The following is a 15,912-nucleotide window of genomic DNA, read 5'->3' as shown; positions in this document are numbered from 1 at the left end:
TGGAAATTTTGATCCTGTCATTTGATAGGATTAGCATTTCCACAATAGATTCTCTTGCTTTGGTTTCCACTGCTTAATAGTTTACCTTTAAGCATCTCCTTCAATATCAGTTCACTCAGTTTCTAAAAAACGTATCTATGAAAATAATAGTTTAGGCTACCTGGCAATATTTAGTTTTTGTGGTACAACTTATAACTGCTCATTTATCTCAGTTTCTGTATTTTATTGAATAAAAATTTCTATACATTTGTATTATTGTGACATGCAGCTACATATAGTTAAGAAAATATCACTAGTTGTATTCTGTAATATCCCTGTGCAAGATTCTGAATCAATAGTATGATGGGAAATGGTTAAAATTTTCAGGCTTTTATCTTTAATAGTTCCTGGGTTATTCTTTAAAACACTGCTTCAAATTTCAATAAAATAAAAAGCAGGTAAAAAAAATATTGAATTGATGCAACAATCAAAAAATTTCCCTTTATACGTTTTAAAATATGTATTTGAATAATTCTGTCCAACAGCAGCTTCATACAGCAGACCCTAAAAACTTCACAACCAACAGCCAACTTGTCAGAACAAATCTTAAGAAACGTATATCTGGAGCTTTAAACACACAGACCAGCTGCTGCTTCAGGTCTCTCTCGGGTCTGGCAGGAAATGCTTAGTCACTCGCTCAGTGACTCATCAACCCTCTGGGGGTTCAGCTTGTTTCTGCCCCCAGCATTGACAGCATTACCGTCCACAGATGGTCAGACAGGCTCAATTAAGAAACACGTTGCGCATCATAAACGCTACATAGCAGCATGTTTTTGGGCTAAAATGATGAAAAATATACACTGCTTTGGAAATAAACTGAGCAGAGTATGTTTAGTTGTAACAACAGTCTTTTATTTGGCCTTACATGTCATTCATTCATTCATTCAATAATTAATATACATGATATATACATAAGCAAACAAAGATGTGCATGTCCTTGTTAACTGTCTTGCAGTAAAGGTTGGCAGTGCATTCTTGGCCTTTTAACAGTGTCACTGGGTTTCTTTCCTTCATCTCCTCACACTCACCGGTCAATCGGATCAGAGCCGTACGATCACGCATTTCTGCTGCAGAACTTCGATCCACTTCAACCTCGTCTCTGTTCTGTTCATCTACGCCAATACTGAAGGAGACAGGAACAAAGTTTCAACATGAGCTACGTCGTAATGTACAAGATTTTGAATAGAAATAGAACTTTAATACAGCAATAAACAACTATCTGCGATGTAGAGATAAAGTTCTGAGAGTCTTTAGGTTGTGTCTACATGGAGCGCGTCAGTCGTGTGAGAAAAAAAGTCAGGAGGCCGCACAACACCACATTATCAACAGCAGGACCTGCACTACACATGTTCATGTGACTGCTGGTAGTGAGCGTTTGAGATTTTCTACACAAAGCAGAAGTGAGAACAAACTAATGATGTCCAGGATCATCACTCATAACGTGACTCGTCTTTGCGGCTACAACCAAGAGGAGAAACAGCAGTTTTCCCTTTGGAAGAGCTGCAGTCTTCACCAGAGAAGCTGCCTCAGGTCAGGAGCACATCTGGGGCATGCCTGTTGTTCTCTATCATTCAGTGCAAACAAGCCCCAGGAAGCCAAATGTAGCGAATAGGGAGCAACACTGATGCAGAAACAGCGCTGAGGGCCCTCGACTGTAGCTGGAGCGCCACCGAGTAAACTGGCCTGAAGGTCGACGCTGCAGCTCTACATGGCAGCCGTCACTGTGGCACTAAGTTTAAATGACCAACTGACACACTTGAATTGTGTTTCCGTTTGTGCAATTGTAAAATCCAACCCTGTTTCAAATGATCATGTGTGTTTGAGTTTACTCACCTGTGCAAATTTGTGTATCTGCTCGACCACAGCAGCAAACAAAGCTCCCACACTCTCATCTATCAGGCTCTGCATGTAGTGGACCGCCTCCTCATCCGACAGGTCCAATCTGAACTTATCCTGCACCTGAAGGTAAAGAAATATCACTCATTGTTATGGGGCAAGCCGACAATTAGTCTAGAATTTCACACAGGATGAGATACTCAACTGTTCAGAATTATAAGTTAGATTCAGTTCAATTTATGATTACTCAAGAAATTCTAGGATTTTTTTTTTAACTTAGTTCAAGCAGTTAATTCCTTATATTAAATTTTTTTTTGATTTTAGTCTCAGCTTGCGTGAAAGATAAAAGACTGACCTATGTGAATGATCTTTATATACCACTGAAAAAAGATTTTAGTTTTTTCTCCTATTCGGGTAATGGTAACAAAAAAAGTCACCTTCTTAACAGTCTTGTCAGGCTCCAGAGCAATGTCAGGAATATTGGCGTCCACCATGAGAGAGAACAGATTCAGGATCAGGTTGGAGTATCTGAGGAAGTGGACAGAGGAAGGTTTGGATTCATAAGAACAGTTGGTGTGTGACCAGTCTAGTTATAATGCAGAAAGGACAGATGATGTGACACTTTATGAGCATGTGTTGGTCATTATTCCTATTTAAAGGCTGATTTCTGTCACCATCCAGCTGTGAGTGCAGCTGCAGCTGTTCTGTCTGGATGTGATGGTGAAGCCGTAGTAAAGTATGTTGTTACTCAAGTTCAGTCTGTGGTGCTGTGGATATGTCCAGTTGTTTGATTTGAAAGCTGAACTACTGTTATCTCTAAATTAAATTAAAGCTATCAGTCAGCTTTGACTAGTCAAGATGCGATTTCTACAAATTACATCGGTACCGTTAATGTTAAAAGTGCTCGCTCTAGACTGTGTCTGTGTGTGCAGTCTACCTCCTCAGGTGAAGGAAGGCGGTGTAGCACTGCTTCCTGAACTCCTGGTACTGCTCGCTCTGCATCCCTCCCATCCCCTCCACCATCTCTTTACTCAGCTTCATGGGCGGAGGCAGCGGTTTGGGGTCTCGGCCCAGGATGTAGCCGAAGTCGATGTGGAAGAGCTTCCCTGGAAGAGAAGCGGAGAGAATACGGTAAAGAAAAAACTTTTTAAACAAGAAGTTTTACCAAACTTGGACTGCCTGGCAACAAAGATGACCCCTGTGACCTTGAAAATGAGGTCACGGTCACCAAATTCGAACTTGACCTGTGTCTTATTATGGTACACCTGTGTACCAAATATGGTGAGGCTACATCAATATTTTATCGAGTTATCGCACGGAAACCAAATTGTTACAGACAAGCAAGCAAGCAAGCAAGACCATGCAGCTGAAAACAATACCTTCCGGAAAACGCAGTTTTGCCGGGCGGTAATAAGTAAGATGTCAAACAGTATAATTACATCTGTCTCACCAGTTTTTGTCAGCAGCAGGTTGTCCAGGTGTCTGTCTCCAACTCCCAGGATGTAGGTGATGACGCAGTAACCAGCTGGAAGGAGACAGCGACAGAGGCATCAATCAGACCGACAGGATCAGTTAATGTGTTCTGGGGACTGAAGATACCAACAGAATAAATGTCTCACCACAGCTCTTGACGTAGGTGTCCATCACCTCCGAGCTGATGCCGTAGGGACCTTTTTCACTCGGTGCATGTTTCCTGAAGAAGCTCTGTGAAGACGGGGTTAAACGACACATCGATGTCAGACAGTTCCAGGTTGCACACTCCAAGTCATGTCTCAACTGCTTCACTGCTCACCTGGATGTTGCCTTCAGTAGCCAGGACTTCAGCGACAGGAACCGACTGCACAAACTGCATAAAACCTGGAGAAGAACGTTCAGTTTCTTGGTTACACTGGAAGATATGAAGCTCTGAGACTGTTCCAGGTCAAGTGTCTTTTTGTGGCCACTGGCTGGTGTAGATTTGTTCTTTAACCATGGATGGAACAGCCCAGGATGAACCAGCTTTCATGTCAACGATCATCACCAGTGATGAGAGGCGGGTCTATGACTACCACCCAGAGAGCAAACAGCTGTATTTGCGGTCTATGAGTCTGCAGCAAGTCAGGAGCACACCAAGAGCATGATCATCATTTCCAGGCCTGTGCACTGTGATTTTGTCCCTCAGGGTTTGACTCTAAACACTTATTGTAATGTCCTGAGGCGTCTAGGTGAGAAAATTCGGTGCAAACGGCTGTGCAATGACATTTAGGTGCTCCAGCTGTGCTGTTCAGAGCGGTGACGAGCCACACGTTTTTCAGCTGCGACACCTCAACTGTTGCTTCCCTACTTTATAGTATTGTCTCTGTCACTTCTTCCTTAAAATGAAATTAAAGTTGCTCACAGAACAGGAATTCCAGTCATAGTTTAAGTGATAGAGAAGCACTGAGAGCTGTATTGTGGTTAAATTTAAATCTGGTATGGTTTTTGATTTTTCTAAAATACAGCCACTGAACTTTTGAATTCCACCTCAAAAACCATATTTGATTTAAATTTGGCCACCATCCCAATCAGAAGAGTCTCCTTGTGCAGCAATACAGCATTTCCAATGTGCCTGCAAAGCTTGTAATGCTCCTTGGAAGTCCTGTTATGTGAGCATGACGGGAACCATCTGCGATTAGTGTTGAATCTCCAAAACTGTCAAACAGTAACTCTTCAACTTGAATTTCATTTTGGGGAAGAGAAACAAGTCACAGGGAGCACCCAATGCCATTGCACAACTGTTCAGGTCATTTCACCCTCAACTTCTTCAAGATGTTGCAGTAGAATTGTCGGTGCACAATCACATGAATGTTAAGGAAAACGAGCATGCTCCTGACGTGTTCATGACCTGACCTCTGTCACTATGGAAACTGCTGTTTCTTCTCTTGGTGCTATCCATAGACGGACCTTATGTCACCACTGATGATCCTTCAGATAAAGTCTGGCTCATCCTGAGCCGCTGACAAACACAAACTGTGATGTTTTCATCTCTGCTCTAGTTTGTGGCCGATGAGAAATCACAAATGGGAAACTACCCGCAGTAACAAACATATCTGTGACAGAAAACGCTGTTGTCCTGACTCATGTTGCAAGTGCACCACAGTCACAGAAAATGGTGCTACATATGAAATGATTTACTGTTTTGAATGGATTCTCCCTATTGTTCTGTCACAAAAACCCTGCATCATTGCATTTATTCAGTTGTAAAAGGAGCCAAACAGACTACTAAGTAGTGATGAGTTCTTACCGTGCTTGGTGCTGGTGGCCAGAACTTTGTAGGGTGTCAACTTCAGGTCCAAATTCTCTTTCCTTAACAGCTGCAAGCCAGAAGCAAAAAACAAGATTAAATTTATGAATGACAGTTGAACATTTAGTATGGGTTAGTATATGACCATAGGCTGTTGAAAAAAAAAAAAAAAAATCATAGTATAGTATGTCATTAAAAAAAAAGTCAGTGTAGCACATCATAAAACTGGTCATATTGTAGGTGATGGTCAAAATAGTGTACAATGAGTAATAAAAACACTTTTATAAAGTATTTTTTAAAAACTTCATAGTATAGTTTTCTGTAAAACAAACAAAAAATAGTCATAGTGTGGCATGCTACAAGTCCAGACGAAGCAATTCTACGGTCCAAAGATCACAGTGGGTGTATAAATCAAAACATTATCATCCATCCATTATCTATACACCGCTTAATCCTCTTTAGGGTCACGGGGGACTGGAGCCTAAACATTATCATGTGGGAAGAAATTGTATGCAGATAATAGACGTGTATGGTGCAAGAAACTGAAATTGTATTGCGGTATATATTATACAGAATGCTGCATCAATGCTGTCTGTACATTCACCACAGGTAAAATAAGTCTGAGGTTTTATCCCTGATATTTTGCAGATCTGCTTCACCTGCAGTACCTTTCTTATTGTGCCAAATAAAATGTGTTACAACCTCTCACTGCCTGCTTGTGTCCCTGTAGGAAGACAACATAAAAAAAGAAAAGAAAAGCGTACTTTGTCCATGAGCGAGATGATCTGCAGGATGAGCTGGTCTTGTCTCAGGTCGTCTCCATGTTTGAAGATTACTGGGTACATGGCTCCATCCTCGGCCTTGAAGATCAGCTTGGCTGGCATCAGAGCACTCTGATACGCACAAAGACGGAAGACTTATGCAGTACACTGAATAAATATTGCTTAAAATCATGACCATCTGTGTCTTTGTTTCAGTGATTAACCAACACACGTTTGGGGAGCATCACTTTCTCGAGTGAACTGATGCACCAGAGGCCTGTACTAGGAGTTAGGATATGGGGATTAACTCTGGACTTTCAGGACTACAATGGTGGCATTTTACTGGGATACTTCACCGCAGCAATTTATGCTGTTCCCGAGCAGATTTTGTTTGAGATAACAAATCAGCATGAGTAAAAACAGAACATAACTCAGATCTGTGGAGCTCTGTGTGCAGATGACGACAATGGAAAAACAACAGCACCATAAACTGCCTCTTTGTGCACACAATTAAAGCTGAAATGGCACTTTTTGTCATCAAAAGCCAAAAAAGCAGCAGTGTTCACAGAAATAAGATTATTTTAAGTAAGCAGCATTTTCTAAATGTCCTGGTTTACGGTGAACACTGAAAAAGTGCCTTTAAATGACCACATAGAACGTTGTTATGAGATGGCAAATTAAGATGCACTTTCTACATCATGCTTTATGTATTTTAGGTCATTTCTATAACAAAGATGTTTGTGTATTCTGATGCCTGGGCCAACCATCTGCTCAGAACACTCATGTTACTGTTTTCTGCTTAATTTGATGAAAAGAAGGTTTCCAGCTACGTAGATGGATAATGGAACAGTACTTTGTTGAATGAATGAAAAACTAGGGGACACAATCATGAACCAAAGAACATCAATGGCTAATGTGATATTTCTGAGAACACAAGATAAGTGATTTACAGAGCTGATACGCATGGAGCCACAGACAAATTAAATGTAATTTAAGTTACACTTTGAAGACCGTTCAGTTATACAAGTGGCAAGAAATCGATTTCTAAGGATGACAGTAAAGTCTCCTGTACCTTGAAGAGCGTCGCTGTCTCTGGGACGATGCCTCTGATCCTGATCTGAGGCTCCAGAGGAAGAGGAATTGGCTCGATCTCTGAGAGATTCACCTTCTCGTTGTCAGCCAGCAGAGCCTGCAAACGCTCCGTCTGCAGAAACACATAAAGGGATGCTGATGTTTACACAATTCAGCAGGATCAGTGTGTTTAGAGGCTACAAATACCTACCAGCCTGAAAAAAACATCGTGAATAAGTGTCTGAAACAGGATAATTTTATTTGCCTTGTGTACTATTTCAGACTGAAACGGTAAAAAGAAGAATTTGAATTTAACAAACTGAAAAGAAAAAAAATATCCCTGAATAAATGAAGTTAAGGAAATATTTGCAAAAAAAAGAAACTACATACTGTAACATTTGAGTGAGCATCAAACCATGTGGGAGTTTCTATTGTTACCTTCTTCTTGCGATTTCCACTCTCTCTTTGGACGGCTTTCATCAGCTGCACCAGTCTGTCTACAAATGTTTGTTGGGCAGCCAAGAGCGACCGCATCACCCTCACACTCTTATCACCCTGGAGGGAAGAGAAACTCTGTGAGCTGAAGGGCAGCGCTTGAAGAAAAATACATTTTTACAGTGATATTTGTTGTCTTCAGTTTGTTAGCGGTTATATGCGTGTTAGCTTTGCTGTAATACAGATGTATAACAAACTAAAAAACTGGTTGAGCTTCAATTAAAAGCATGGGAGAGAATTTAATGTGCGCTTAGTACAATGAAATTTGTATAACTTTCAGTCAGCTATGATAAATTTGAGAATTTTTAAAAAATATTTAGGCAACATAAAGGCACGTTCAGGTACATTTAAAATGCAGCTTAAAAAGATAAAATCACGTTGATAGAAATAGTAGGCTGTGAAGTGGAGTGAAGGAAGTCCAATAAACAGAATAAAAAGTCAGCACAGAGACTATGACACCTGATGACATAATTTGTTAGATTTGCTGGTGATGAAGAAAATACCACACCTTTTTTTTGCTACAGAAACCTTCTAGTGTCACTCCTTCGTTCCACTGCCCGCTGTTTATTTGCACCCCCTCTTACCTTGATTCAATTCCCATTTGTTCTCTGTTGTCCTACCCTCTGTCACTGATTGACAAGCATACACAAATTAACCACTACCCCCCTTGTATTTACATACAGCACCTCCCTACCCCTGACCCTGAAAACGTTCTGGCTTGACTTACCTTCACACCACCGTATGCTGGAATAAACACCCCACTACAGTAAACTTCAAATGACTATGAGTGAAATTTCCTCAGCACTGTGTCTGATGATCATCCGGTAACCTTTTCCTGAAGTACGCTTTGTGAAATATTTCCTTCTGAGTGCTGACCTTGAGTAAAGCCTGGCTGAACCTCCTCATGACGTTCAGGTACATCTCATGGGTCTTAGGATCTCTCTGTTGGGTGTCCTGATCCTCACACTCCACAATCACGTACCTGTGGAAGAAAGACGGGGTTTTTTTTCCACACACAAATTCTCTGCCATAATAAACTAATCTAATTTTGCTTTACAGTGAGGAAATGGTTATGGACTGTACGCACCAGTACAAGTAGTTGGCAAGCGTTGAGTTCTTGCAAGCGCGGGAGATGAGGAACGTGCACAGGTCTTGCTACAAAGAAACAGACACAGTGTGATTCACTGAGCTGGCATGTAGCTCACAGTGACTGACTGACATAAATACGTCATGTTTTCCTGCATTTTTTTAATCCTTGTTTGTAAAGCCAAAGAAACAAAAACACATCTGAAATTCCAAGCATCACCTGACTCTTCATTTTGCTCCGTCAACAGGTGCTTTTGGGGCTCTAATGTATATTTAGTTAGCCTAGCCGCGCTAGACAACCCACGGCAACGAATTTAATTCTCTGCCAGGGTGGGTCTAGTTACCCTCCATAAGGCTCGAGGCTGGATGCTCCTAAAACTGGCCGGACCAATCACCATGAAGTGTAGAGTCAGAAGGTGGGCGTAACGAAGTGACGACAGAGGCGCGACGATTCTGACAGAAACAACCGGCGCACAATAAACAGTTATCTTTCGACTCGGCTTTGGCCACAGCCCTTAAAGATTTGAAGCTAAAATTCAACTTGAAAGATAAACAAAGGACGGCACTGAAGTGTTTCATTGAGAAGAAAGACGTATTTGGACTTATGCCGACGGGATATGGCAAATCCTTAATACACCAGTTGGCTCCGCGGCTCCGCTGGTTGGGAAGCTAACGGGACTTAGCCACAATCTGCCGGTGCTCTCGGAACTACGTCAGCCTATTCGTTGCGTTGATTGGTTGTATACCTACCCAATTGCTGCAGAGGGATTTGATAGACAACCTTTTAGCCCGCCTCCCTCCCTGTCGAGCTTCCCTAGACCCTTGTGCCGTCAGAAACATGGGTATAGCGTGGCTAGGCTAATATTTAGTAACATTTTTTTTACCTCTAGATTCTCACTGTCGGCTCCTTCCTTGCCTTTCTGTGGCGCAGTGGATGATCCCGATGAGCCGGAAAGGATCTGGGAGCTTCGAAAAGAATAAAACAGAAACAACAATGACAAACAAAAACAAAGATTGTGGTATTTCAATGATGGCTACGAAAGGTTTGAAGATGGCACGTTCAGTATTGACGTTTCATTTTAATGTCAGCTTGGTTCAAATCTTTGTTAATTCAAGATGTTGGTTGCAGAGTCGGCACCCAGCTAACAGCCTGGCTGCAGCCGTGGACTTGCCAGTAAAATCAAAACATCCAAAGACTTCACTACGGTTTCTGAAAGAGAAATAATCGATTTTCTGGAAATCAGCATATGCTCTCCCAGCCAGTGAACATTCTGGGGTAAATTTAGATCCTGGAAGCAAAAAAAAACACACAAACATGTTTTTTGACATTTTTATCAAAAGGCCTGTGTCTGTCAGTGTGGTTAGAGGCGTTGACCTTTTTATGATCCACAGCCAGAACAGCTTACATAATGCTGTAACATCCAAGTACTGACCTGTCCAGTGTGGAGTCATCTGAAAGTCCTTGGCTGTCTCTCTTGCTGCCTGGCTCTAAGCCTCCCTGAATATCGCTGAAGTTCTCATATTTGAGCGCCTGCACCAGCTGCAGAAGGTACATCAGCAGGTCCTAGAGAGAAGAAATAAGCAATTAAATATGCAATTATGATGATGAAGCAAGAGGAATTTATCTCCAAAGTTCTTTCATTTCTATTAAATCCCCTATGATTATGAGATGTAATTAACTGAATGCAATTAAGTACTTATGGCACATCTTTAATTACAGTTTTTAGTGGATTGGGTTAAGGATAGTAGCTGTGTAACAACCAAACCCAAGTACAAACACACAATCAGTGCATTTACTGCCAACCAATTTAAAGACAGAATTATCAAAAACAAAACAAAAAACACTTGAATACTGTACTTGTACATCTAAGTTTTAGTCATTGTCCGTCCACACACACATCCTGACCGTGCTTAATTCTCCAATGCCTACCTCATCGTCGGCCTGCTGCAGCCGTGCCACGGCGTAGCGTCTCACTGTAGGGTTGGTGAAATGAGACGACAGCAGCTCCAGGGAATCCTCCACATCCATGGGCCTCCACTTCCCCAGCAGCTCCAGAGCCTGCTTGGCCTCCTGGGGCAGATCCCAGTTCACACACTTCAGGAACTTTGTCAAAGCCTGGAGTTTGGGAAAGAGGAGAAGGAAGCATTTTAAAATGTGCAAAACAGAAGCTGATGATGGAGAAAGCTTGAGAAATGTAACGTAGAAACTCGCAAACCACCGACCTTCTCCTGTGTGGTTAGGTAGTATCTGAACTTCCACACCAGGTCCTGTTCTTCAGAGCTCAGCTGCTTGGTGGGAGGGTAGCTCACGATGATCTGTTGGTGCACAGAGACAGACATCAGATCAATTTCAGCAACTTACTCTTACTGCTAAAGCAAACTGATCAGTATTTAAAGAGGGCTATCTGGAAAATGAGTTCAGCTGGACATCTGGAAGGCAAAGGTACACGAAGCATAGTTTGTTAGATAAGTTCTTACTTGTATATTAAATATATGAATAATCTACTGAAAATAAAATTGACAGATGAGATAAATATTATATGCTGCCAAGTGTTTTGATAAATGAGCAAGTTCAGAAACCGTACCCTAAAGCATAAAGCGATGGAGAGGTTTTTTGGGGGGCATTTATATCTGTGGCAGCTCTGGTACTGGGCAGAATTACACTAAAATCATCAAATACATTCCCAGCAGCAGCAGAAATGCAAAAGCTACTAATTTACCCGCTAAAATACTTGTCATACTACAGTACAGGAAGTTCATTTTTACTTCCTTTTTAATTCACTATTATGTGACTTTAGATTTACTCAACTTCTCAGCCTCCTGTTTTTACTTTAATGGTGTTTACCATCCAGTTTTGACTCATATTTCTTTGATATGGACAATATTTTTAGAAAGTTCACTGCAGCATATCACGTTGTAATGATGGAATAATGGATAAGTCGTGTCCAACTTCAGATAAACTAAAAGAAACTGTGCTTTTAAGGCTCTTTGAATGTCAGATGTGTGAAGACCTTCTAAAAGCAGCAGGAGATCAATCTGTCTGGATATTATGTAAGTTTTATTTACATTAACACTGTTTCTACCTTTCCTTCAGACCACATTTAACATGTTTTGTAATATGTATTTTGTGGTATCTGCACTTGAAAGATGCAACCTCAGTGGAATTTGATTATTGAAATAAACTGAACTGCTAGTTGCTTACATTGAGCTGGTCGCGTGTGGCGGCGTTGGGCTTCAGGTCGTGATCCGAGGGCCCACTCCGAAGGCTACGAGCCAGTTTGTGATGCTTGCTCTCAACCAGATTCTCCTGTGAGGAAGAGCAAAGCAAACAGACGGCATATTGTAAATAAAATATACATCTAGAAATACACTTACACAACTTCATTTAAATTTCATCAACACTTCAAAGCCACCAAAAACAAATGCGTGTGTCCTCTCACCATCCCCATCTGTGGATCAGGGACTTTGACAATGTCGCAGCTGGTAAGAACAGGCGAGGCGTCCTCGCCATCCTGAATAAGGACAAAGTACAATACGCCTATCAGCTGACATCTACAGCTTTACCCATAACTGCCTGTTGTAGAGGTGACTGAAAAAACAACAACATGGAATGTACATACCTTTTCATAGTAGACAATGCTGTATTCCTTGTCGTTTGTTTTGACACGAGGAAACTCCACCATGAGGTACATGAAGTTAGAGCTGCGCTTCTCACTCTGCAGAAATACACAAAAAGATATTGCAAAAAAACCAAAAACATGCATATAGAATGAAATGGCAAACACAGTCTTGCATTGTCCTTTCTACGCAAGTAAGTCACTGCATTCCTGCATTATCAGCCTACAAGTCCAGCTGGGACTAATCTGTACTTTCAACCCCTTAATGATAATAATTACTCATATGAAGCTGCTTTCCTGACATCCTACAGACTCTGCATCTGCAGCCAACTCACCTCGTTGATCATCTCGATCTCTCTGAAGGTCAGCCGGTCCAGCCAGTCCACCTTCACCATGTGGCCTTGTCGATGAGCCTTCGTCAGCTGGACGGAGACGGGGAGAAAGAAAGCACAGAGACGAGAAGAAAAAGACAAACATTTACCAAAACACACACACACACACACACACACACACACACAAATGAGGTTCTGTTGTTGCAGATCTGGTCACGGCATGGTGGCTGGTGTGCAAACAGCTCGTCCAATCATGCACAGATTCAGTGCCAGCAGCCAGTCTAGCATCTACGGTCACACACTCAGCAGCCAGTCCACTCATCAGTTAGTGAGTGTGGGTGCTGGGAATGTAAGCAAACACTTGGCAATGAATAGGAAGCCCACAACTCAGCTGGTTAGAATTAGTACTCACTCTTTAAAACAACATAAGAACTGGTAGCAGAACCTTACATAAGATGAAGCCAACTGCACTCAGGGTGAATTAAAAAAAAAAAGAGGAATCATTGAGTTTTGTTTAGGAAACGGGGCATTAAAAGACAAGCCAGTGTAATCAGATATTATGAAAATGAAATGTACTCCCTCATGGCCTCCTCTTAATATCCCAAAAAGCTGCAACAACAAAATTTTCTCGTGTCCACATAAACGTGAAATCCATGCACACACACTGAAACACGCTAAGATAAGGCAACAGCCGGAAACTTAAAAACCAAAGTGTGTGATGCTCTCAAGACTGCAGCCGTACACCTTGACAGACGACAAGTGTTCACACTGAAACCTGGGTCAAAATGTATTTGAACGGATGTATCCTGCTTATGGATTCCCCACATAGAACAATGCAAAGCAAACAGAGAAAAGGTGTTTAATGTCCCTGCCATGGTCTGAATTGTTCTGATGTGGTAATCATCATTTAGGAGGTGTATTATACAAGTGGAGATTTATTGGCAAATCCATTTTGGCCAAGGCCATTTTCCATACACATACAGTACACACACATATTCTGCATTGCCAACACTAACTCCTCTGCTTGTACTCACATCACTGAGTACCTCCAGGTCAGGGCCCTGGAACAGACGATGGTTTAGACACGGCTTTGCATCGGAGGGTTTTCTGTCTTTATCCAAAGCACGCACGTTTCTTGTTCACCTTCCATCCTACTGCTTCATCCAGTCCTCTCTTTTAGCCATTTAGTCTCACACTCACTCATGAAACCCTATCCTAGACACCACGCGGCCTTCTCCTGTCCACACACAGGCTGTAATGTACCTTGGCTAGTCTGCCCATCTGGTCCTCTGCCAGACTGCTGCTGGTGCGTCCTGGTGTGGTGGTGGGCTCCCCTCCATCCCCCTCCACGCCCGGCCAAACCTTCAGGTCATGCATCCCTTGTCGGAACATACTAGAACAGGGCAGGAGGAGGTGGCTCAAGGTGACATATCTTAAACAAAGGAACCATTTGTAATAATGCGAGGTACACCCACCCATATTTGCCGAACAGGGTGACAGTAGTTCCTCCAACGGGGACGGCTCTTCCGGGCCCATAGATGTCCCACACTGTGAGAGCAACCTGAGCACTTTGGGGAAGGTCTGGGTACTTGACTGGCAGCCGCAGCCACTCGTTCCAGCTGCACAGGACAGCAGGAGAGAGGAAAAACAGAGGAAGACTAAGCAGGAGATAAAGATCTGACTAACTGAACAGTCACTTCTCCAAAAGCTTTAAGAAACTGAGTCAATATTGTGAAAGGTTGCACGCCTATTTAGCTCTAAACAAAGTAAAAGACAGCATGGTTCTTACTTCCAACGTGTGCTGAATGCTTTGTACGAGGTGCGAACAGGCAAAGCAAGAGGCTTCCCTTCAGCAAACACCTGACAGGTAACATAAAGGTCTGAGCAGTTCTCCTGGTAGAGGCCAGAGAACCGCAGCATCGGGTCTTCGAGCAGCGCTTTGTAGCTCCTCTGCTCTCGCTTTCCTTCTAAACTCCCTCTGGTAAGGGGAAGAGAAAACAAAGGCAAAGTGTGGATGTGAGAAAGGGGGGATTCAATGTGACTGTTTGCTGATGTTATCAAGAGCGCTCAAACTTGTCCTCTCAGAATAAGGTCAATATTTGGAGATGCTTTCATGGTGGGTTTGTCGACTTGATTTTTGACAACCTATGCTAATTTGAAATCAGTTTACTGGAAACTGTCAGGAGTGAGGATCTATATTATGAATATTTTAATATCGGCACATAACAGAATATTTATTCAACATTATGCACTTCGATATTTCATTCATGCCAAAATCTATTTGGAAAGTTGCCTGTGTGTGTGGTTCTCTACAAGTTCAGGGAATTTCTTCTACTCTTTTTTGTTCTTTGTGTAAAAAACAAACTAGCATGTAGGGTAAATGCTGCATGTAGATAAGAGCAACATGAAAAAACTAATAAAATGAAATCACTGATATTTTCATTAACTTAAATGACACATGAACCCAATACAGCAGGAAGTAAAGAACTCGTGCTCCACATGTTAATTCCAAAATTTGATGATAGTTTGTCTAAAAGTGTCCATCACCTTTGCCTTAAGTACTTTAAACACACACAAATCTTACGTTTCCAAGCATAGAAGCAAGAGAAAAGCAGAAAATCACGACATTTTCGTATGACACCGATTATTTAGGAAGATATTTCACTATAAAGTCAAACTACACATTCCTATTAGACTTGTAATGTCGATCTTTGACATTATTTGAGTGTCCTGTTAAAATGTGACCGATAAACAGAGTGTTTATAGCAGTTCTAAACAGTATAAACCTCCGATTAAAGTCACAAAGCCATGTTGGTGAGACCCACACCGTTCAAACACACGCTCAGCAAACACAACGAGCATCCTGTCCAGTCACAAGATTGCTTAGTTTCACCGCCTGACCAAAGGCATTAAGTGCAAAACTTACATCTTAAGTTGAACGTTGATGTCCATGTCACAGCTGTAAACATAGTTGAATTTATCAGTGTCCATCTTCCGACGGGAAAACACTAAATTCTAACCAAACCCCTGACGACTTCAACATGAAATCCCTGACGGTTATATGAGACTTTGCGAGCGGATGGTGTTGCGACAAGGCCTCGGATCAGCACAAAAACACTCCACAGAGTCCAGCTAACACTGCGGACACACGGTCAGAGACAATGTCAGGCTGTACAAAGGTTTAAAAGAATATCTTTAGGCTGCTGGCTTCACGGTAAAGACATTATTTTAACGGCTGTCTCACCGGTCATGAGTAGATGTTTTTGATAGCTACACAACAACACAGCAGCAGCAACCGAAATCTACAGCCAGGTCAGAGTAGTCGATCCGTGATGCAGCGAGGCCGCTATGACTGAGCAGGCGGTCAGTATATCGTGGATTGATTAGTTGAGTCTGATGAGGAAAGGCAGGAA

General features: G+C 42.0%; 1 protein-coding gene across 1 annotated transcript; it reads right to left on the bottom strand.

Moving 5' to 3' along the window:
- Positions 1 to 869: 869 nt before the first annotated feature.
- On the bottom strand, positions 870 to 15,823 carry pik3c3 (phosphatidylinositol 3-kinase, catalytic subunit type 3). Its single transcript, XM_022200751.2, has 25 exons — positions 15,426 to 15,823; positions 14,289 to 14,477; positions 13,975 to 14,118; positions 13,763 to 13,892; positions 12,503 to 12,589; positions 12,171 to 12,266; positions 11,991 to 12,062; positions 11,753 to 11,857; positions 10,774 to 10,866; positions 10,481 to 10,666; positions 9,984 to 10,114; positions 9,435 to 9,516; positions 8,552 to 8,619; positions 8,341 to 8,446; positions 7,408 to 7,524; positions 6,971 to 7,102; positions 5,902 to 6,030; positions 5,138 to 5,207; positions 3,668 to 3,732; positions 3,495 to 3,579; positions 3,326 to 3,400; positions 2,813 to 2,981; positions 2,313 to 2,403; positions 1,873 to 1,998; positions 870 to 1,162 (listed from the first exon to the last, which is right to left on the bottom strand). The coding sequence occupies exons 1-25, from the start codon at positions 15,488 to 15,490 to the stop codon at positions 1,148 to 1,150; spliced, it is 2,628 nt and encodes an 875-aa protein (XP_022056443.2). The 5' UTR covers positions 15,491 to 15,823; the 3' UTR covers positions 870 to 1,147.
- Positions 15,824 to 15,912: the final 89 nt, after the last annotated feature.

Source organism: Acanthochromis polyacanthus, chromosome 23 (genome assembly GCF_021347895.1).
Source record: "Acanthochromis polyacanthus isolate Apoly-LR-REF ecotype Palm Island chromosome 23, KAUST_Apoly_ChrSc, whole genome shotgun sequence".
NCBI classification, from domain to species: Eukaryota; Metazoa; Chordata; class Actinopteri; family Pomacentridae; genus Acanthochromis; species Acanthochromis polyacanthus.
This window is presented reverse-complemented; position numbering and strand designations above follow the sequence as displayed.